At 42.4% G+C, this 24141-nt stretch overlaps 1 protein-coding gene across 1 annotated transcript in view; it reads left to right on the top strand.

The window, feature by feature from the left end:
• LOC145406748 (midasin) overlaps positions 1-24141 on the top strand; it is a 489879-nt gene that overhangs the window by 180005 nt on the left and 285733 nt on the right. Inside the window, exons 16-17 of the mRNA XM_080277847.1 lie at positions 6189-6362; positions 10334-12007. Coding sequence (XP_080133973.1) covers positions 6189-6362; positions 10334-12007 — 1848 coding nt within the window. The remainder of the gene's footprint in view (positions 1-6188; positions 6363-10333; positions 12008-24141) is intronic.

Genomic DNA, 24141 nt, shown 5'->3' with positions numbered 1-24141 from the left:
TGGATGGACCATACCACAGAGAATTATCACGTACAGTGATTGTTTTTACTACCTCAGGACAATAATGGTCAAAAATTGACCAAAGCTCGTTGTAAATATCAACCAATTCATCAGAAGAAAGACTTGAAGAATCAGTGGAGTTTAAACGTTGATTAGTTTCAAAACACATCAACTTGCGGTCAATATTCCTGTAATTTCTGAGCCTGATGACCTTTTTATATGAAGGGGATTTCGGGACATCAAAACTAAGAGTGATCAGAGCATGATCAGAGATGAGGGGGTCAAATGAGTCAACCTCCACATCTGATATGTGCCTGCAGCCAACAGGGAACAAGATCAAGTCAAGGACATGGCCTGAGACATGAGTTGGATTACTCACATGATTGAAAAAATTGTTCTGGGTGATCAAACTTGAGGAATTCTGAAGAAAATGGTTTTGACTCTGGACTGTCAACCCAATAATTGAAATCACCACAAACAAGAAGTCCTCCAGGTTTAAGAGAAAACCCTTCAAGAAACTGCCCAAACTCCACCATAAAACCTCAATCTCTGCCTGGATGACCTGATCGATAGACAGTTGCAATTCTAATGGTATTCTGATGGAAATTTATTAATACTTCCATAAATTCAAATGAAGATGGGGTCAGGCCAGAGTCAATGAGAGAAATGTTTGCAAGTGCTGCCAAGTAGATGAGGCCCACTTAATGCATATATACAGTAATGTTATGTATCAGAGCCACACACAGGCATGGTTAGATTAATAGAAAGCAATGAAAAAGGCACAATAAAGAAGAAACACATACCACATGAGACCTGAGATGGGCTTGAGGTATGGGGTTTTGAGAGTAAGAGATGGAGAGTTAGTGGTCACCACCTGGGATTAATACTTAGAGTAGGGCCTCATGTTTGCATCCCTCATAGCCATCAGAAACCACAGATACAGAACCATCATTGTTGGTAGAAACCAGCTCACGTACACGATAGTTCACTGAAAAATGGGCAATAACGGCAGGAGTACAGATTTTCATCTTGCATTGATAACGAAAACCACCATAACCAGTGTCTGATAACCAAGGGATCGCTACGGAAGTTGCTGCATAACGGTACACAGTACTGTGATCTCCACTCTAACATTTGGAAGTGAAGCATGGACTCAGATGCAACAACATAAATCATGAGTGAGATGGAAATGAGTTGCATTATATGAAAGGAGCATGTGGAATTATGTGGTGAGACAGACATACAATTGATGAAGTGAAGAAGCATTGTGGTGCTCATGTGGTTGTGCTGGAAAGCTTTAAGAAAAATACCATCATCATCATCATCATCATCACACTGGTAAAAAAAAAAGAAAAAAACTGAGGCACGCATGTGAGTAGGTGTTTTTGACTAATTTTGATAAGCTTAATTCAGATTTCGAAATAGTTTTGCTCTATCACCACTAGATTTTTGCTTTCACATATCCTGTTTTTTTTATTATAATGCATATACTTATAATGAGTTTATTTCATATATTAAAATGGCATATTACAGAACGAAACTAAACAGACACAGAACACTGACGGAACTAAATATTACTAGGATATAAGCATATATACACATCATAGTACTACAGACAATCAGAAGTGAGTTTTTTTGGATGATCTGGTGTACATTCCCTCCACGATGTTGCACAGGAGCATCCAGCAGAAGTTCCCCATCATGCTTGGGTTCCACTTGCCTTGGTAGTTGCTCTCCATCTTAGTAATATCTTGGTGGAACCTTTCCCCATGTTCGTCGCTTACTGCTCCGAGGTTCTGGGGGAAGAAGTTGAGGTGGGAGTGGAGAAAGTGAATCTTGAGAGACATTCAACACCCCATATCCTGATAAGCCTGCAACAACTTCTTGACACGCTCTTGGTAATCTAGTGCCCGTGTGTTACCAAGGAAGCCATGGGAGACTGACTTAAAAGCTTCCCATGCTCACAGTTCCTTCAAGGTGAGCTTCTCCTCAAATACCTCATCCTTCAGCACCTCCCGGATCTGAGGTCCGACGAAGATGCCCTCCTTGAGCTTAGCAGAACTGAGAGTTGGGAAAAGAGTGCACAGGTGTTGGAAGGCAGTGCCATCCTTGTCCATGGCCCTCAAGAAATCCTTCATCAGGCCAAGCTTGATATGAAGAGGGGGAAGAAGCACCTTGTTCATGTCCACCAGAGGATTTTCTTGGACACTGTGTTTCCAGGCAAGAAAATGCTCCTAGACCCTCTTTCCTTCTGCGTGTAGTGCTTGACATGTTTGGCCTTGTCGTGGCGCACGTTTTAAATCAAGTCCCAAGAAAATAGGACGGTAAATGGACTTTTGGAGAATATTTTGGGTCTAGGCCTATATCCCATTGGATCCCAGGGGTTCTGGGCGAGGCATGGCACTAGGTGGGTACTAAGCGTACCGCCCTCCGCCTATCGGCTCATAGTCGCAAAGCTCATAGGTCCCTCCCCGGGGGTTCCTACTTTATAAAGACTTAAAAAATCCCAGTTCAGTCCAATATTCTGGACACCGGGCTCCAATGGGTTAAGTATACATGCACATACATGTACTGTATACATGTATATCTCAAAAACTAGAGGTGATGAGAGAAAACGGATTTCGAATCTGAAATCAGCACCCCCAAATTAGGTTAGAACACCTAATTTCATGCTTGCCTTAAATTTATTGTAAACCATATCATCACCATCATCTGGATCTCCTTTCCCACCCTAGGGCAGGGTGAGGAATAACAATGTCCAGAAATGGGCCACACATCCATTCACTCATCATTCAAGCCCTCAAAATCCTGGCTTCCACTGATAGGCCAAAAACATTTCACCGTGTTCTGTAGCTTCGCATATACCTATCTGTTAGAGCCAGTCCGAACGCAGTCACATTAAAAAGGGGTGCCAAATCCCTGGTTATGTTCTCTGCACAAAATTCATCCATCCAGCTCGGTCTCTTTGTCAGTCCCTCACCAACTTCCATACCTCTCTTTCTCACACACTCATCCACCGTATCCCTCCACCTTCATCTTGGCCTACCTCGCCTCGTTCCTCCTTATTCGCTCAGCTATACCTTTTTCACCACTCTATTGTTATCCATTCTCTCCACATGACCAAACCATCTCAGCTCACTCTTCGATTCTGGCGTCCACAGACTTCCTCACTCCGCATCTTTCACGTATCACATTGTTCCGTATCCTATCCACTCTCTGTACTCAACATACATTCCACAGCAGTCCCATCTCCACTGCACTTACTCTTGACTTTTCATTTTCATGCCACACCATAGTATCACATCCGTATGTTAAAGTTCGCACTAACACTCCTTTGTGTAAGCCTGGTGCAGCTGCAGCACTCAAGCCTCTGTTTCTTATCAAGGTCATCATAGCACCAGCTACTTTCCTTCTTTGTGTCACTCTGCATTCCACTTCTTCTGCACATTAGCCTCTCTCTTCTATCACTATACCCAGGTATTTGAACTCTCTCACCAGTTCCAGTCTCTCTCCATTCACTGAAACATCACACTGGGAGTCACCTTCTCTCTCTCAGTAACCATCACTCTACTCTTTTCTACATTTACTCTCAAGGCACAATGCTCACAGACATCTACAAAACTGCCCACTATAGGCTTTCTATTTTATGAAGGCAGTTTGGGTGGGGCCTCCTAAGACCTCACACCGCTAGCTCAGCTGCCACATCACCTCCACTACACACATGTAATTACGCCTGCTTACCTCTCTCCCCCTCTCCCTCTCTCCTATTTTAAGTTAGTAACTACTTATTAATGAATTTTAAATACTCTGCATAGATGTAATTTAAAAAAAGCTATAATATATTATAAATCCCATAAGACTTGTCAGCGTTGCTTTTGCTACGTTGTCAAGTGCATTGACACGAGAGGTGTGCGGGGTCATACTCGGTCAGACTCCCGCCATGGAAGCTTGCCCATCAAAAGTCAAAACAAGAGAAAAAATAAAGAAAAGAAAATTAGAAGCAGTTAATATAAATACTAATATGAGAGAGAGGGGGGGAGGGAGCACGTGTGGCGGCAATGTGGCAATGGAGCTAGCGGTGTGAGGTCTTAGGATGCCCCACCCAAACTGCCTTCATAAAATAGAAAGCCTATAGTCAACCAAGTTCTTGTCCTGTATTTGCAAGTAGCACTGCAGCATACAACAAATTTGAGATATTCCATGCATCACCATCATTACCAATGCCATTCCTCTCTCCATTACTCATGTTTTTACTTTTCTCATCACCCCATCCATATATATATTGAACATTCACGGGGACGTCATGCAACCTTGTCGCATGCCTACATTGATAGTGAACTATTCACTTAGATCCCCATTTACATTTAAACATGCCTCATTACAATCATAAAAACTCTTGGCGGCACCTAGCAGCTTACCATCTGTACATGTTTAGGACCTTCCACAATCCTTCTCTGTCTATTTTGTTGTATGATTTTCCTATCCATCCATCCATCATCCAAGCCTATGTTGCCCCATGAGGAGTATCGGAGCCCTGGGCTCTGGTGAGTTGGTCCTGACATTTAAGATGTGAGTGACTAGTCTCACTCATCCCTGAGTGGCATTACATGAGCAGTAAACCCCAACCATTCTTTGGATATAAACCTACACAGGCTCAGTCCAACCAGGGCTCCATAATTACCCACTAAACCACTAGGCACCATAATTAGGTCATATGGTTACCATCCAATCCGACCGGAGCTCCATTATTACCCACTAAACCACTAGGCGCCATAATTTGGTTAAATGGTTACCATCCAGCTTAGTAAATGGTTTCCCGGTGTACTGGAAATCATTTGGCTTGTCGCTCAGTTTGGAGTCACCCATAGGCAAAAGGAAGAGGAAAGAATGAAGGAAAGAAAACCAGAAGAGGGAGTGTAAGGTCACCGTATGCAGAATGAAGAAGGAAGAGTGATGGAAAGAATAACAGAAGAGGAAGGAAGGAAGAGAGGAAAGGGCAGACACCCAAGGCAGCACTACATGGAGTGAGTGGATGGTGAGCGTCCCCATAAATCCAGATCCATAAATGCCATAAACACCATATTGTCCTTCTCACACGCCTTCTTCTCTATCTCTCTGACTGCAAATATTTGATCCACACATCCTCTGCCACACCTAAAGCCACCCTGTTCATCACTTACTAGGATTTCTGATATCTCTCTTACTTTCTTTATAATAATTGTTCCATATACCTTCCCTACACCACTAAGTAGACTTATGCCACAGTACTTCTTGCACTCACTTTACTCACCTTTGTTTGTGTACAGGGGTACAATCACTGCCTTTTTCCACTCTATACTGGCACAGTTTAACTCGTCCATGTCTTCTTTCGTGTCTCCAACAAGCACTTCATTCCAGTCTCCCCACTACACTTTATCATCTCTGCATACACCTCATCATCCCCAGCTTCTCTCCCATTTTTCAGCCTCTTCACAGCATTCTTCACCATTGCAGGCGTCATGTTTTAGTACCATGGGGAGAATGGAAAGTTGAGGTTGACTAGAAGAGCATGTGTTTGTGAGGTGGAAAGGAAGAGGAGACATAGGATGAGATGGATGGATGGAATGGAGAGGTAAATGAGTGAAAACGGTGGGAGTTGGAGTGAGGGCAGTCTTGTTGTTTTTGCTAAAACCCCAGATCATATGAATAGAAACCCAGTGAACTGCAGGAAACTTGCCACTACAACCAGTTGTCCCAGAGATTTTTTGTACTGCAGGAAACTTGCCACTTCAACCAGTTAGTCCCAGAGATTTTTTGTTGAGGTTATATTGAAAGATTGTCTTTATTGTAGTAGTGTGGTACATGAGGTGTGTAAATGTGTTGTGGTTTGGGGGATTGCATAGCGCTGTGGACTCAGTGGATTGTTCTTGAGTTTAATTTGTTTTGGTACTGTAGTAGGGCAGCCTGGTGGTGAAGGATAGTGTAACATGGAGGCACTTCATTGAGGATAATTTGATTTAGAGATGATTGGCTGCCTCTTCCAGAATTATGGTATGTAGGTATAAACAGATTGATAGAATAATAGGATTTTTTAAGGGAAATTATTGGCAAAATAAGTTTTCATGAACATCTTTTTTTTTTAGCAATGTTCCACCCATTTCTGTGTAATCAAAGAAACCTTGTATCCACTCTGTATTTTAATGTACCAGGGCAGGCAGTCATTCATTACCCTGCGAGACTTGTTCCGGTGGGCTGAGCGTTACCGCCTGGCACCGCCACAGAAGACGAAATTCTACGACTGGGACCAACACCTGGCTGATGAGGGCTACCTGGTCATGGGGGCTCGTGTCCGAGTGGAGGAGGAGTTGGAAGCTATTAAAAAGGTAGGATATTCAAAGAGGTATTGTGATGCGTGTGACTGTTGCATCAGTTTAGCTGATGTCCAGTTCCAGAGTTCATTGTTGGTGATTATGCTTTTAAAGAGGTCTCAGATATTTATTGATATGCACTGTGGTAGGTGGGGGTGCCCATCATCCACTCACTCAGTGTAGAGGTGCCATATAATCTCTACACTGAGTGACAAGCCAAATGGTTTCCTGTACCCAGGAAATCATTTACTACGCTGGGTGGTAACCATATAACCGGGGTTTCTGGCAGGGTTAAGTGTCCCCCAGATTCCCCAGTCCAAAATCATGCCTGCCCAGGGCCCCAACCAAATGGGCAGACTCGCGTGGTCGTGTGGAATGTGAGAGGTGTGAATGAGGAGCGCAAGAGGGTGGAAGTGGTGAATGTGTTTAAGAGTGCGAGATATGCCGTGATGGCATTGTGTGAAACAAAGATGAAAGGGTGCGAAGTGGAGGAGTGGGAGGATGTGAAATGTGTAAGATTGGGAATGAATGGGCGAGGAAGATGCAAGGACGGAGTTGCCTTGTTGATGAATGAGGTGTGGCAGAGTGGAATGAGAGACCACAAATGTGTCAGCTCAAGGTGTATGTATGTCAAGTTCAAGTTTGAGAAGGTGAAAGTGGCAGTGATTGTAGCGTATGCACCGTGTGAGGACAGGAGTGAGAGAGAGAAAGACAGGTTTTGGGATGAGCAGGGTGAAGTAGTGGGAGAAATGCCCAGGAGCTATAAAGTGATTGTGATGGGGGATATGAATGGAAGAGTATGCACTGGTCCTGAGGATGATATAATGGGTTGCTATGGAGTACCAGGAGAAAATGATAATGGGAAGAGACTAAAGGATATGTGTCAGGAGAGGAGGTTGTGCATTTGTAACTCGTATTTCAAACAGAGATGCACATAAGTATACATGGTATAGAGGGAACGGGGATTGTGTTGAAAGAAGCCTGATTGATTACGTGCTCGTAGAGAGGCCGATGATGGGAATAGTTGCTGATACGAGGGCTGTAAGAGGACGATGTGGAAGTCTGTCAGATCATATGATTGTGGTATGCAAGATCAAGCTGAGAGGAGTGAGGTGGATCAGGAGAGAGAGAAGCAGTCAGGGAGAAAGACTGAAAGTTGAGAAGCTGAGGATCAAAGAAATGGCAGATGAATACAGGACCAAAGTAGAGGACGAGTTAGAATTACTGAATTGGAATGAAATGGATCTGGACAGACTGTGGAATGGATATAGGGATTGCTTAGTTAGGAATGCTAAAGCGGTGCGTGGTGTGGCAAGAGTAACAACAAAGAAGAAAGGTACGGCATGGTGGGATGAGGAGGTAAATAGAGCGGTGGAGGAAAAGAGGAAGAAGTGGCTAAAGTGGTTACAGGATAGGGGTTCAGTTGAAATAAGAACTGAATATGTTGAGAGCAAGAAGCACGTAAAGAAACTAGTGAAGAGGAAAAAGAAGGAGTTAAATGAGGATCTAGGAAGAAAAATGAATGCGAATACTCTGAAAATAGAAAGTTATTCTGGAAAGAGGTGCGGAAATGTAGAAGTGAAAGCGGAAAGAAATGGGATGGTGTGAAGGATACAGGTGGTAGATTATTAACCCATGGAGATGAAGTAAGGACCAGATGGAAAGAATATTTTGAAGGCCTGATGAATGGGGATAGAGAGAGCAGAGGAGCAGTAAACATTATTGGTTTTGGGGAGTGTGCAGAGAAGGAATGCAGTGCCAGGAGACGTGGCACTCGCACAGGTGAAGAGTGCTGTGAAGCGGCTGAAAAATGGGAAAGCAGCTGGGGTTGATGAGGTGTATACAGAGATGCTTTGTAGTGGAGAGAATGGAGTGGAGTGCTTGTTGGAGATATGTAAGAAGGCATGGATGAGTGAAACTGTGCCTGCAGAGTGGAAAAAGGCTGTGATTGTACCCCTGTACAAAAATAAAGGTGAACGAAGTGAGTGCAAGAAATATCGTGGCATAAGTTTACTGAGTGTGGTAGGGAAGGTATATGGAAGAATTAGTATAGAGAAAGTAAGAGAGATATCAGAAGTCCTAGTGAGTGATGAACAGGGTGGCTTTAGGAGTGGCAGAGGATGTGTGGACCAAATATTTGCAGTGAGACAGATTGTAGAGAAGGCTTGTTAGAAGGACCATAAGGTGTTTATGGCATTCATGGATCTGGAAAAAGCATGTGACAAAGTGGACAGAGAAGGATTGTGGAAAGTTTTGCACATGTACGGTGTACTGTAGAGGGTAAGCTGCTAGGTGCCGTCTAGAGTTTTTATGATGGCAGTGAAGCATGTGTCATGGTTAATGGGTATCTAAGTGAATGGCTGACGATCAGTGTGGGCGTGCGACAAGGTTGTGTGATGTCCCCATGGTTGTTCAATGTATATATGGATGGGGTGATGAGAGAGGTGAAAACACAAGTAATGGAGAGAGGGATGGCATTGGTAATGAATGGTGATGGATGGAATATCTCAAATTTGTTGTATGCTGATGATGCAGTACTGCTTGCAAGTACCAGACAAGAACTTGGTAGGCTAGTGCAGAGTTTTGCTGATGTCTGTAAGCGTCGTTCCTTGAGAGTAAATGTAGAAAAGAGTAAAGTGATGGTTATTGAGAGAGAAGGTGACTCCCAGTGCAATGTGACAGTGAATGGAGAGAGACTGGAATTGGTGAGAGTTCAAATACCTGGGTACAGTGATAGAAAAGAGAGGAAAATGTGCAAAAGAAATTGAAAGTAGAGTGACACAAGGAAGAAAAGTAGCTGGTGCAATGAAGGCCTTGATGAGAATCAGAGGCTTGAGTGTTGCAGCTGCACGAGGCCTACATGAAGGAGTGTTAGTGCCAACTTTAACATATGGATGGGAGACTATGGTGTGGCATGAAAATGAAAAGTCAAGAGTAAGAGCAGTGGAGATGGGACTGCTGAGGAATGTATGCGGAGTACAGAGGGTGGATAGGATACGAAATAATGTGATTCGTGAAAGATGCGGAGCGAGGAAGTCGGTGGACACCAGAATTGAAACAAGTGTACTCAGATGGTATGGTCATGTGGAGAGAATGAATAACAATAGAGTGGTGAAGAAGGTATATCTGAGCGAATTTGAAGGAGGGAGGAGGCGAGGTAGGCCAGGGAGAAGGTGGAGAGATATGGTGGATGAATGTGGGAGGAAGAGAGGTTTGGAAGTCGGTGAGGCTAGGGAACTGACAGGAAATCGAGCTGGCTGGATGAATTTTGTGAGGAGAAGTGCATGGTCAGGGATTTTTGGCACCCCTTTTTAACGTGGCAGCGTCTGGATTGACTCTGTCGGATACGATTATGTGAAGCTACAGAATGTGGTGAATGTTTTTGGCGTATCCGATAGAGCCAGGATTCCAGGGGCTTGAACGATGAGTGAATGGAAGCGTGGCCTATTGGATTGGGCAGTTTTGGGCTGTCTGGACATCGCTTCTCCTCTCCCTGCCCTTGGGTGGGAAAGGAGGTCCGGATGATGATGATGATGATGATGATTGTGATGTACGTAACAGTTGTTTCTATGTTGCCGTAGCCTGATGTCTAGTGCTGGACATTCATTTAAGATGACTACAATGAAAATTTCTCCAGGTCTGTTATCACTCATCACAGCTCACTCTCTCTGATGCACAGGTCATATCGCACCAGTGGTGCAATTCTGAAATCACAGTGCATACTGTAGCATAATGCTGCCCCAACATAAATTTATTTCATTATAAACTACCATACTTGCGTTATTTTCAAAATCTGTACAATATGGTGTTTTTAGATAGCAGTTATTGTGTGTACTTAGACAGTGGTGAGGTTGTTTAAAATATCATTAGCTGCATTTGGACTGATTAGAATAATGCAATGCACCATATGTATTACGCATATTTTTAAAAATACAGTATACCGGTATTTGTGTTTCTAATTCCTCCATGCTTTTTTTCTGTTGTAGGTGTTGGAGAAGAGGCTGAAAAGAAGTATATGTAAGAACAAATTGTTTGTGCTCTCAGAAGACACATCTCCAGTTACAAAGCCTTGCCTGAAGAAAATGTCTACAGTCAAGGGTTTTGAGCACGTGGTTTGGACTGAGGACATGCGTCGTCTGTATGTTTTAGTGGCCAAAGCTTTGAATTTTAAGGAACCTGTGTTGCTGGTTGGTGATACAGGCTGTGGAAAGACAACTGTTTGCCAGCTGATTGCTGCCCAGAGCAGGCAGACCCTCCACACTGTCAACTGTCACATGCACACAGAGGGAGCAGATTTCCTTGGTGGACTTCGGCCAGTGCGCTTCCATGATGAAGATGATGACCGACTGTTTGAGTGGGTGGATGGCCCTCTTATCATCTCCATGCAGATTGGTGGCATGTTCTTGGCAGATGAAATCTCTCTTGCTGATGATAGTGTTTTGGAAAGACTAAACTCAGTTCTTGAGCCAGAGAGGATACTTGTCCTTACAGAAAAAGGTACAGATGGAGTAGGTGAAACTAGTAGTCCCGAAATTATCCATGGACATGATCTCTTCAGGTTCGTAGGGACCATGAACCCTGGTGGAGACTATGGGAAGAAAGAACTGTCACCAGCATTAAGAAATCGATTTACTGAAATTTGGTGTCCGAGAGTTGAAATAAACCGAGTAGCATCTGATGTCATTGCCATTATTGAGCACAATATAAGTAAGGAAATTAAATTCAATTCAGAAGAAAATACTAGTGGAATAGGAAGAGCCATGCTGGAATTTCTGGAACATTTTACCCGCACAGATCTTGGTAAAAAATGCATTCTCAGTATCAGAGATTTGCTCTCTTGGGTCCATTTTATCAACAAAGTTGCATCACACCCAACCAACTTAAGTGTTGGACTGTCCTACATCCATGGGGCTTGTTTGGTGCTGCTAGATGGTTTGGGTTCAGGACTTACTGGCAGTGGCTTGGCAGGATGGAAGCAATTGAAAGAAGCCAGTCTAAATTTCTTGGTGCAGCAAGTGTGGAAGAAGACTGGTGTTTGCCCTGACACAGCAACATTGCAGGAAGGCCATGTTGGCATGCTGGAAGTTATGAACTCAGACATTAAGTTTGGCATAAGTCCATTTTTTATCAGTAAAGGGTTGGAGAATACCAAGTCAAATATGTTTACCTTTAAGGCACCCAGAACTTGCATTAACTTGCTGCGTCTTCTGCGAGGGCTGCAGCTGAGTAGACCACTGCTGTTGGAAGGTAGCCCTGGTGTGGGCAAGACCAGCTTAGTAATAGCTCTAGCAAAAGCAGCCGGTCATAAAATTGTGCGAATCAATCTTTCAGAACAGACAGATGTAAGTGACTTGTTTGGTGCAGATTTACCCGTGGAAGGAGGCAAGGGAGGAATGTTTGCATGGCATGATGGCCCATTGCTGCAGGCACTCAAACAGGGTGCATGGATTGTCTTGGATGAACTCAACTTGGCCTCGCAGTCAGTACTGGAGGGACTTAATGCTTGTTTTGACCACCGTGGTGAGATCTTTGTACCAGAGTTGGGGAAGACATTCCAAGTTAAACATCAGACCACAAAGATATTTGCTTGTCAAAATCCACAACATCAAGGAGGGGCAAGGAAGGGCCTTCCTAAATCATTCCTTAACAGATTTACTCAGGTGAGTGAATGTTTATACTGTAGTCATGCCTCACTGTACAGTGAAATTGTCGAGAGAAAACTTTTCTCATAGCAATTTATCATATAGCAAGGTCAGTATAACATGGGTTCAGTGGGGATAGAGAGATACGTATGGCCACATTGACTTTTGTTACAACATGTTTTCTCACGGGGGGTAACATTCTCACCAGACATGATTTCCAAGTCACATCATCATCATCATCATCATCCAGACCTCCTTTCCCATCTTAGGACAGGGTGAGGAGTAGCAATGTCCATACAGCCCAAGTTTTCCCAATCCAGTGGGCCACGCTTCCATTCACTCATCATTCAAGCCCTCAAAATCCTGACTCTATCTGATATGTCAAAACACTTTCACCACATTCTGTAGCTTCATGTATATGTATCTGATAGAGTCAGTTTGAATGCTGTCACGTAAAAAAGGGGTGCCAAATCTGATTGTGTGCTTCTTCTCACAACATTCATCCAGCCAGCTCGATCTCTTGTACCCTCACTGTCTTCCATACCTCTTTTTTTCATACACTCATCCACCATGTCCCTCCACCTTCTCCTGGCCTACCTCGCCTCCTCCCTCCTTCAAATTCGCTCTTACACCTTTTTTACCACTCCTTTGTTATCCATTCTCTCCTTATTGCCATACCATCTCAGTACCGTTCACTCATTTCGATTCTGGTGTCCACAGAGTTCCTCACTCCACATCTTTCACTAATCGCATTATTTTGTATCCTATCATCTCTCTGTACTCCACATACATTCCTCAGTAGTCCCATCTCTGCTGCTCTCACTCTTGACTTTTCATTTTCATTGTGCACCACAGTCTCACATTCATATGTTAAAGTTGGCACTAACACACCATCATGTAAGCCTTACACAGCTGCAGCACTCAAGCCTCTGTTTCTTCTCAAGACCTTCATAGCGCCAGGTACTTTCCTTCCTTGTATCACTCTACTATCAACTTCTTTTGCACATTTTCCTCTCTTTTTTTTATCACTGTACCCAAGTATTTGAGCTCTCACACCAATTTCAGTCTCTCCATTTGCTGTAACATCACCGTGGGAGTCACGTTCTCTCTCAGTTACCGTCACTTTACTCTTTTCTAAATTTACTCTAAGGCTCGATGCCCACAGACATCAGCAAAACTCAATGCTAGTCTGCCAAGTTCTTGTTTGGTATTTGCAAATAGCACTGCATTATCAGCATACAACATTCCATCCATCATCCAATCCTGTGTTGCCACATGTTTTGCGTAGAAGGCCAGGGCTAGGCAAGTTGGTCATGACATTTAAGATGTCAACATACAACAAATTTGAGATATTCCATCCATCACCATTCATTACCAATACCATCCCTTTCTCCATTACTCGTGTTTTTACTTCTCTCATCATCCCATATATATATATATATATATATATATATAACATAATATATATACAATAAACCCTCATTATACCATGCCTCTTTTTACGATATTTCGCTTATACAATGTCAAAATTTTAGTACCCTATGCCCACTATACAGTGGGAATGATTTGCAACAACGATGGATCATCCGGGGCTCAGTGAACAGCAAATGTGCAAACACAACAAAAACATCCTCACACTGTCGGCATTAGACCACACACACTTGTCCACCGGTCCAGCCTCATTAGCTAGCCCTGCCCAGCCAGGCAGTTCTGACATTGATGAGTGAGGGCTGAGTCCCTGTGACTGTGAGGTCGAGTCGGGACAATTCGCCGTCAGGACAATTCCCCGTCATTTATTTACGTATCAGTTTATTTAGCAAGTACACTAGTTTTTTAATTATGTAAGTTATAAAAGTGATGGTGGTTTATTGTTTATATAGTAAATGTAAAATATGGCATCAAATCATGGGCATTAAATGAAAAATAATAATATATTGAAACGTGAATCAGCTGATTTATGATCGATCCTTCATCTTAGCATAAGGCTACATACGAGACATTGGCATTTATATAAATGCCTAATTACCTTAACCCTTTAACCGCGGGTGTCATCCCAGAATGACATTGCAAAAACTGGACCAAACCGCGGGTGTCATTCTCGAATGTTTGTGAATACTGTATTTTGAATACCGCGTGTTTTTTCCGTGCGCCAATTGTTTCAAGGGAGAGTAGCTATTAAGTTCTTTCACTCCAGCTGACCCCCCCCCCTGGGCCCCCACCTCCCACCCCCTGGGCCCCCCACCCCACCCCGGACCAAACACGCATCAGTATCTGTCCAGCTGTGTGAGTGACAACACTGCTGATGTGACAGTGAAGTGCAGGCAATTACAGTGCCTTTTACCTGCCTCAGTGAACACAGAGTGGGTGTTTATCGTATGTGCAGTGTTCATATATGTTTATAGTATTATTATCAGAATGAGGTTGGCAGTTGGTAATGGTGTGTGAGCGAAAAATAGTGATTACAACACCGCAGATATGGCAGTGAAGTGCGGGAATTACAGTGCCTTTTACCTGCTTCAGTGAACACAGAGTGGGTGTTTATCGTATGTGCAGTGTTCATATATGTTTATAGTATTATTATCAGAATGAGATTGGGATTTGGTAATGGTGTGTGAGCGAAAAATAGTGATTACAACACCGCTGATGTGGCAGTGAAGTGCGGGCAGTTACAGTGCCTTTTACCTGCCTCATTGAACACAGAGTGGGTGTTTATCGTATGTGCAGTGTTCATATATGTTTATAGTATTATTATCAGAATGAGGGTGGCATTTGGTAATGGTGTGTGAGCGAAGGTAATAGTGTGTGAGCGAAAAATAGTGATTTTAGATCGCTTACTTCTAATGGCACTGCCCATCCAGTGATAGTCAACGAAATCATGAAACCTACATCATTTCAAAGCCGAAGGTTAGTACTTTCTAATGGTACCTTATTTTTCGCTCTAGATTTATTCTGTGCAGAGTTATAAAGGTTTAAAGTTTGTTTACATTTTGGCTGGAACCCCTGCGGGAGAGGCCAGTCGGGGCAAAACAATGCCCGTGATTAAAGGGTTAAGTGAACGATCGACATACTTTGGAATTATACAAATAATCTTCATGTTACGTCTATATAAATGTTTCGGGATATTTCGCCATCAAGTCAATTCGCCATCACAACAATAATAAGACAATTCGCCATCACAACAATAATAAGGCAATTCGCCATCGGGACTTTTCATCGTCAGGATGATTCCCCGTCGTTTATTTTCATATCAGTTTATTTAGGAAGTACACTAGTTTTTTAGTACTGTACTTGTACCTCTTCAAAGTACAGTAACCCCTCCAATATCCGGATCAATAGAGCCATAGGCAGGTCCGGATAGTGGTCCTGTCCGGATATTGGGCCCCAGCTTATGGACTTGTACTTATGGACCCTAACTCTGAAAAACACCTATACAACTCCCTCTGGACATGCATTGCACCTATTTAAGACCCAAATCACACCAATAAGGGACATAAAAGACTGAAATAAATGCAAAAGAACCATAAAATGAGGTTTTAGAGGTGAGTTTATACAATATTAAACATTCTGGGTACTTACAAGTCCCTTCCTCTTGGACTGGTTTGAACCGCCAGTTTGCAGTCCACAGTTAATCCTCTGCACTCTAAATTCTAATTTCTTAACACTGCACAACACTGTAAATTCCCGTGTGTTCTAGTGGCAAGGTATAGCACTTTATTCACTGTTTATTCACAAAAAACAAGCACCTGTGGCTTGCACTGTTATGAGTATCTGCTCTCCATCGGAGTTAAGCTGTGACTGTTGATGTTGGTGGGGTAACAGAGTTGCCAGATCGCAACAGCCACATTACCAGTCTCCTCAACTTTCATTGTCAAATATAACTTTTCATTACCAAATTCGTAAAGCTAGCATATATTCTTCACTAATTATATATACAAGTGGAAATACATGTAATCACTCTGCTTATAACTAACACCATGTTGATTATTTTCACACTATGTAGGGTAGCAGATTAATCAGAGAGAGCAAACAATCCACCATCTCCATCCTGTGTATCCTCATACATATGAAAAATCCATTTGGTAATGCATTATTCTAATTCATTACCAAACGAATTTTTCATTACCAAATTGGCCCACACTTGGTAATGAAAAATACCAAATGGCAACCTGACAGGGGAGGGGGGAGGGGGAGGAAGGAAGGGGTGAAGGGACCATGGTGTAACAGCTGTTTGGCGCCAGGCGGGAATTTCAAATTATGGGAGGGAAAAAAGTCAGATTTTTTTCGAATTTTTTGCGGTTTTTGGCCCATTTTGGGAATATTGGATCCCAGGAGGATTATGTCCGGTTAGTGGGGATGTTCGGATATTGGGCGTTCGGATATTAGAGGGATTACTTTTAAAATATACCCAGGATGTTGTAGTACCAATGGAAAGTAATGGAAACAGCTGTGGGTGATGCTAGAACATAATTCAAAGTCAACTACAGCAAGGTAGAAACAAGTTAAATATTGTCTAAAAGTGCAACTTACAAATGATATCCAAAGCCAGTGCTATTGAGTGAAAATAGACTTTGATAGATCCCCCTGAGAATTAGTTATTAAAGTATCAGTTAATCAGTAATAAGTATATTTATAGAATGACGGGGAATTGTCCTGACGGGGAATGTCCATATTATGACGACGAATTGTCGATTTCATGACGAATTGTCTAGGAACCACATAAACAACCGTTGCTTGCTTCAGTAAAGGTAAGATCTTCTGTATACTGTAGTTTTCATGTTTTTTTCTCTTTATTCACTATTAATGTGTTACTTTAAATGTTTAAACATAAGGATATTTCATGTATGTGAGTGCTGAGGTGTGTGTATGTGAGAGTTTAGGCACGTCTGGGAACGTATCCACATTGTCTCCATGTTATAATGGGATTGCTATATGATGGATTGCTTTACGATGGGGTTTTCAGGAACGGAACCCCATCGTATAATGAGGGTTTACTGTATATATATATATATATATATATATATATATATACACACACACAGAACAACCATGGGGATGTCACACAACCTTGTTGCATGGTCACATTGATCGTGAACCATTACTTTGATGCCCATTTACCCATTCATATGCTTCACTACCATCATAAAAACTCTTGACAGCACCTAGCAGCTTGCTGTACATGCGCAAAGCCTTCCACAATCCTTCTCTGTTTACTTTGTCGTATGCTTTTTCCGGATCTGGAAGTGCCATAAACACCTTATAGTCCTTCTCACAAGCCTTCTGCACTATCTGTCTCTGCAAATATTTGATCCACACACCCTCTGCTATTCCTAAAGCCACCCTGTTCATCACTCACTAGGACTTTCGATATTTCCCTTACTTTTTCTATAATAATTCTTCCATATACTTTCCCTACAACACTTAATAATCTTATTCCATGATAATTCTTGCATCCACTTCGTTCACCTTTATTTTTGTACTGGGGTACAAGCACTGCCTTTTTCCACTCGGCTGGCTTTCACTCATCCAAGCCTTCTTACATATCTCCAACAAGCTCTTCATTCCTCTTCCTACACTACACTTAATGATCTCCACATACATCTCATCAACCCCAGCTGCTTCCCCATTTTTCAGCTGCTTCACAGCGTTCTTCACCTGTGCGAGTGTCTCATATCCTGGCACTGCATTCCTTTTCTGCACACCCCCAAAACCAATTATGTTTACAGTGGCTCTGTTCTCACTATTCCTATTCATCAGGCTTTCAAAATATTCATTCCATCAGGTCCTTACTTCATCCGCACAGGTTAATAATCTACCACTTACATCCTTCTCACTTTCGCATTTCTTTCTGCAGTCACGTCTACATTTCTGCACCTGATTCCAGCATTACTTCCAATTTTCAGAGTAATTTGCATTCATTTTTCTTCCTTGATCATCATTTACTTCCTTCTTTTCTTCTTCACTAGTCACTTCACATGCTTGTTGCTTCAGAATATTCAGTTCTTTTTCAATTAAATCCCTGTCCTGTAACCACTCTAACCATGTTTTCCTCTTTTCTCCCAGTGCTTTCTTAACCTTGTCATCCCACCAAGCCGTCACAAGTTTCAGTATTTCTTGCAAGAAAAACCATCACTTAATATCACACATTACATCAATTGTTAAGCAGTTTCACTGTTATTTGGTGGTAGCAAGGATGTTTCAAAGGTCATACATGCACAAAATGAAATGAACAGGAGGTTTTCATAGCACATGTAAACATTGGACAGCAATTTTGGCTCAAACAGCCGACCGTAGGCTAGCTCAAAGGCACCATGTGTGCACAGGAGACATTGTTGCCAAGTCACAAGTTTCAATATTTCCATCCATCCATTATCCAATCCTTTGGTGCCTCATGAGGAGCATATGGTCCTGACATTTACGATGAGAGTGACCAGCCTCACTCATCACCGAATGGCATTACATGAGCAATACACTCAACCATCCCTTGTATATAAACCTACACCCAGGGGCCTCGTTTGGGTGGGGGATGGGGGGACATGTCCCCCCCACTTTTTGGATCTGGGGGGACAGTATTTTTTGTCCCCCTCACTTTTCTAGGTGAAAATTTTCAAGGTAAATAGCTTTACGCCATTTTTTTTTTTTTCCTTAATGGAAAAATCCTTTCTATACAGTACAGTACAGTTAAGGTGATATGAAAATCATTCCTTGCTGAGCGGGGCAGGTCAAATGGTCACCGGAGTCAAGGATTAAGGGAGGTTAATCCCACCAGATGTATTTAGTTAGGTCAGTCCTGATGTATGCACCACCGCTGATGCCGGAGCCAATGAGATTCATACTAAAAGAATAAGTAGTGGAAAACAGAAATTCTGATGGCTACCACCACAGCAGTAGTACAAAACATAATACCAGACTGGGGGTGGGTGCTTCAGCGAATTTTAATTTACCCATACATGCTAAGTGGAGAGAGAGAGATACAAAACCACAAAGGAAAATAGAAAAAAGCGATAGTATCACGAATGTGGGAAAGTTTGTTTGTTTGGGACACACGCCAGATCTTGAGTTTTCATTGGCCCATCCACTCCTCCATTTTTCTTCCAGCAGCCAGTCAAAATACAGGATTTGTTTCTGAATATAAACAGATAGTATGGATGCCATTGCCTCTCATATGGTAGGTGCTGTGCCGATGTGTGTTATATTGCATCATAATTTCAGGTAAATGATGTGCTAAGAGTATAGTGTTGACAGTGCTCTTTTCAATACCAAAAGTGCACAAGAAATTTGTGGTACCGAGAAAAAAATTGTTTTGAGGTAGAATGGATGGAAGTTAGCATGCATATATCAATAATTATACCATCTGTGAGAGTGACTGTGGTGATCGATGATACTAGTGACAAGGAGATGTCTTCTGCAATGGAAAATTCAGTGCCTTCTATTTTATTGACGGTGCATAAAGTAGTATGACGCCAATTGTTGCTCCCCATATTTGCAGACAAAACAAGGCCCCTTCCTTCACCAGCTCAGTCCGATTGGAGCACCGTAATTACCCACTAAACCACGAGGTGCCAAAATTTTGTTACATGGTTACCACCCAGAATAGTAAATGGTTTCCTGGTGGACAGGAAACCATTTGGCTTGTCACTCAGTTTAGAGTCACCCATTGACAGAAGGAAGAGGAAAGAATGAAGGAAAGACAGAAGAGGGAGTGTAAAGTCACCCGCAGGCAGAAAGATAAGGAAAGAGTGAAGTAAAGAAAGACTGAAGAGGAAGGAAGGAAAGAAGGAAGGAGAGGAAAGGGCAGACACCTGAGAGCAGCATTACATCAAGTGAGTGGATGGTGAGTGCCCCATTATCACTTCACTTAATATCACACGCTGCACTATTTGTTATGCACTTGTACGTATGTTTGGCATTAGCACTGGTGTTTTAGTGGCCTTGCACACACAAAATGGAATGAAAGGAAAATGATCATAGCGAATGTAAACTCTGGATGGCCTTCATGACTCAAACAGCTGACTATAGGCTTGTGCGGGAGGCACCACGTATGCATGGGAGGCAGTTTCCAAGTCACAAGTTTCAGTATTTCACACACGAAAGACTATCACATCACTCAATATTACACACTGGATTTTTTGGTACACACTTGCATTGGTGTTTGGTGATAGCAGTGGTGTTTCCCTGGCCTTGCACATACAAAATATAACACAAGGGAGACAGTCACAACAAATGTAAAAACTGGGCAGCCATCTTGGCTCAAACAGCTTGCTGTAGGGTTGTGCAGGTGGCACTGTGTACCATGGGATTGTCATATACAGCTACCAGATTTATTACTTTAGCGAATTCGTAATCATTTTGCCATCATTATAGTAAAACTGGGTATAACTTTCAGTTCATCATTTTTGTAATTTATCACATAACAAACATAAGTATGGGTAGGCCTCACTGTATTGTGCGTCAGATTTGTAATTTTTAAGCAGTGAGAGGACGATGTGGAGGTTTGTTGGATCATATGATTGTGGTATGGAGGATCAAACTTAGAGGAGTGAGGTGGACCAAGAGAGAGAGGAGCTGTCAGGGAGAGAGACTGAAAGTTGAGAAGCTGAGGATCAAAGAAATGGCAGTTGAATACAGGGCCAAAATAGCAGAGGAACTAGAATCAGTGAATTGGGATGAAATGGATCTGGTGAGCTTGTGTAATGCATATAGAAATTGCATAGTTTGGAATACTAAAGCAGGGTGTGGTGTGGCAAGAGTAACAACTAAGAAGAAAGGTACATCGTGGTGGGATGGTGAGGTTAAGAGAGCTGTAGAGGAAAAGAGGAAGAATTGACCAGAGTAGACACAGGACAGGGGTTCATTTGAAATAAGAAATTAGTATATAGTATTGAGATTAAAAAACATGTAAAGAGATTAATGAAGAGGAAAAAGATGGGCTAGGAAGAAAAATGAATGCAAGTTGCCCTGAAACTAGGATGTTATTCTGGAAAGAGGTGTGCAAGTGTAGAAGTGACAGTGGAAAGAAATGAAAAAATGTGAAGGATGTAAGTGGTAGATTATTAACCCAGAGGAATGAAGTAATGACCAGATGAGAGGAATATTTTGAAAGTCTGATAAATGGAAATAGAGAGAACTAAACAACTGTTAACCTGATTGGTGTTTGGGGTGTGCAGAGAAGGAATGTAGTGCCAGGAAACGTGACATGCGCAGAGGTGAAGAACGCTGTGAAGCAGCTGAAAAATGGGAAATCAGCTGAGGTTGATGAGGTGTATGCAGAGACGATAAGTACATTGGAGAGAGAGTAGAATGAAGTGCCTGTTGGAGATATGTAAGAAGGCATGGATGAGTGAAACTGTGCCAGTAGAGTGGAAAAAGGCAATGGTTGTACCCCTGTACTAAAGTGAAGGTGAGCGAAGCGAGTGCAAGAATTATCGTGGTATAAGTCTATTGAGTGTTGTAGGTAAGGTAGATGGAAGAATTATTATAGAGAAAGTAAGAGAGAGATCCGATGTCCGAGTGAGAGATGAACAGGGTGGCTTAAGGAGTGGCAGAGCATGTGTGGATCAAATATTTGTAGTAAGACAGATAGTGGAGAAGGCTTGTGAGAAGGACTGTAAGGTGTTTATGGCATTTATCGATCTTAAAAAAGCATACAACAAAGTAGACAGAGAAGGATTGTGGAAGGTTTTGCACGTGTACTTGTAGATGGAAAGCTGCTAGGTGGTGTCAAGACTTTTTATGATGGTAGTGAGGCATGTGTAAGAGTATGAGAGTAGACTTTAGCACCAGTCAGTCAGGGCAGTACTCCCAAGGTGGATGGAAAGCCAATGACAGGTATAGCTGGAGCTCCCATTTCCCCAGCCCTCGGGACTAGTTCCTGAACCACTTTGCTGAACTTATTCAGTGTTTCAGTAACGCAGAGAGTAGGCCAGCATGCTCTCCAATACAAGTTTCTCTAACTCGCAGCACCAGCCTACTTGCACAGTACACACCACACTTCCTTTTCAGAATTAAAAAAGAAAAATGGCACACATTAACCCTTTCAGGTCTCCTGAGCACTATAGTGGCTTTCTCGGTAGGGGTCTCCTAGCCACTCCTGTGGCAGCATATTTAGGCATGAATGAAAACTGTTGCATGAGGCTGGTGAATGAAATAAGGATACGAGCCTCTCCCCAGACCCCTCCACGTCTACCAGGCATGTGCAGATCACAATATTTTAGTGTACACAGTCTGGGAAGAGCTAATCATTGTGGGGGGTTGGGTTGCACGTATTGGTTTTATTATACTGTACTGTTGATCTGTTAGTATTTTTTACTATATTTGTATCAGACAATTCATTTAGCAAAGGAATATTATTTGCAATATATTTTTACTGCTCTGGGGGATACATAGCTCTCACCTCCCTCCTGCCTTTCATATCTCCCTTCCTCCATCCCTCTACCTCCCACCGATCTGCCACCCCTCCACCTCCCACCCTTCCACCCTCCACTCTCCCTCCAATCCCCCACCCCCTACTTCCTCCACCCTCCTACCTCCCACCCTCCACTCTCCCTCCAATCCTCCACCCCCTGCCTCCCGCCTACGCACATAGCTGCTGCGTCACAGGCAAGCAAGAGATTTCCACGTTGTATGTCTCAATATTTATTCATTTCCTGGGTGTTATAGTTTCTGATTGAGGGAAAATAAATACAGATTTATGATTTTTGGTTTCTAAGGTTGTTTCTGTAGCCTTTTATACACATACCATGTATTTATTCAATACCAGGCAGACAAACACTTGCAGCGAGTGTTGCCTTTTTCATTGACAAATGATTGTTAGTGTCTCCTTACTTTTTTCTTACGTATATATCATGAATTTCTCACATTTCCTGGTTATACTTATAACACCATCAATTTTGAGAAATAATAAATATTTGATCACTGTCTCTACTGCTGCCTATAAGTACACAGGATGATACAGCATAGTTAGCAACAATAAAACATACGCACATACAAAAGGTAAGCTCGAAGGTTTACCCCCATGTCCTCACCTCCACAGCCTTGGACAGTACTAAGCAAAATAAGAGCAAAGTAAAATAAATTAATCAGTATATTAAGTATGTGATAATTTTATAAGGATTTTTTACCTGTTTAGTTTGTTGTTAGTAAAGAAAACATCTCAAGAATCATTCAAAAATCACGTGAAACATAATGTATATATATATTAGTGTACTGTTATTTATGGAAAAACATGGAAACAAACAATGCAATCATGTCGCCTATGCACCAAGAAATCACCTACCCACTGAGACGGCGATACTCACCACGCTACCACACACCACTTGCTACGCAACTTCCCATCATTTTTGCAGCATTTGTATGGTGAACAGAGCTCTAATGTTTTATAGGTAGATGTGTATTACTTCCTTGTGCATGGATATATTTTTTTCTTTATTGCAAACCTTGACTTAAACCAAAAAAATGCATCTGTCAAATGTGACCTTGGGACCTATTTGAGACCTGAAAGGGTTAACCATGCCTTGAGTCCCTTGGGGAGGGGGACCATCAATGCCCCCACAATCCGCCCCTCTTCCGGTGACGACTCAGCGAGCTGCCTTGAACCACTGTCTGGCTCACTTCTTCATTTCTGCAACATTTGTGGCCTTTCCTCTAACTTTCTCTCTGTTGAACACCTCCTCTCCTCCTCCAAACTTCACCTTCTCTTCTTAACTGAGACTCAGCTGTCAGAGGCAACTGACAGCAAACCCTTTTCCGTATCCTCCTACTTTCTCTATACTTGTTTTAAAGCCAGAGATGGCTGTTTTGTATATGTACACAACGACTTATCTTGCTTTCATGTTCCGGAACTTGATTCTTCTGAATTCTTTACTCCCTGGCTTGGGCTCTCCTGTCATTCTCTGACTAAATATAACTATGCTGTTTACTTATCCCCTAATTCTACTGTCAATAATTCTTCAACTATCTTACTTCTACGATGGAACACATTCTATCCATTTCTCCTTTCTCTGAAATCTCCATTCGAGGAGATTTCAGTGTTCACCACCACTTTTGGCTTTCTTCTTCTTTCACTGATTCGAATACCTGGTGAACAAGCCTACATCTTTTCTATTCTTAATGACTCAGAGCTGCTTGTACAGCACCCTACCTGTGTCCTTGACTGC

The sequence above is a fragment of the Coenobita brevimanus genome, chromosome 71 (assembly GCF_032717465.1).
Source record: "Coenobita brevimanus isolate Jiangsu-jjx chromosome 71, ASM3271746v2, whole genome shotgun sequence".
In the NCBI taxonomy this organism is placed as follows: Eukaryota; Metazoa; Arthropoda; class Malacostraca; order Decapoda; family Coenobitidae; genus Coenobita; species Coenobita brevimanus.
Note: the sequence above shows the minus strand (reverse complement) of the source record. Positions and strands in the feature narration are given on the sequence as shown.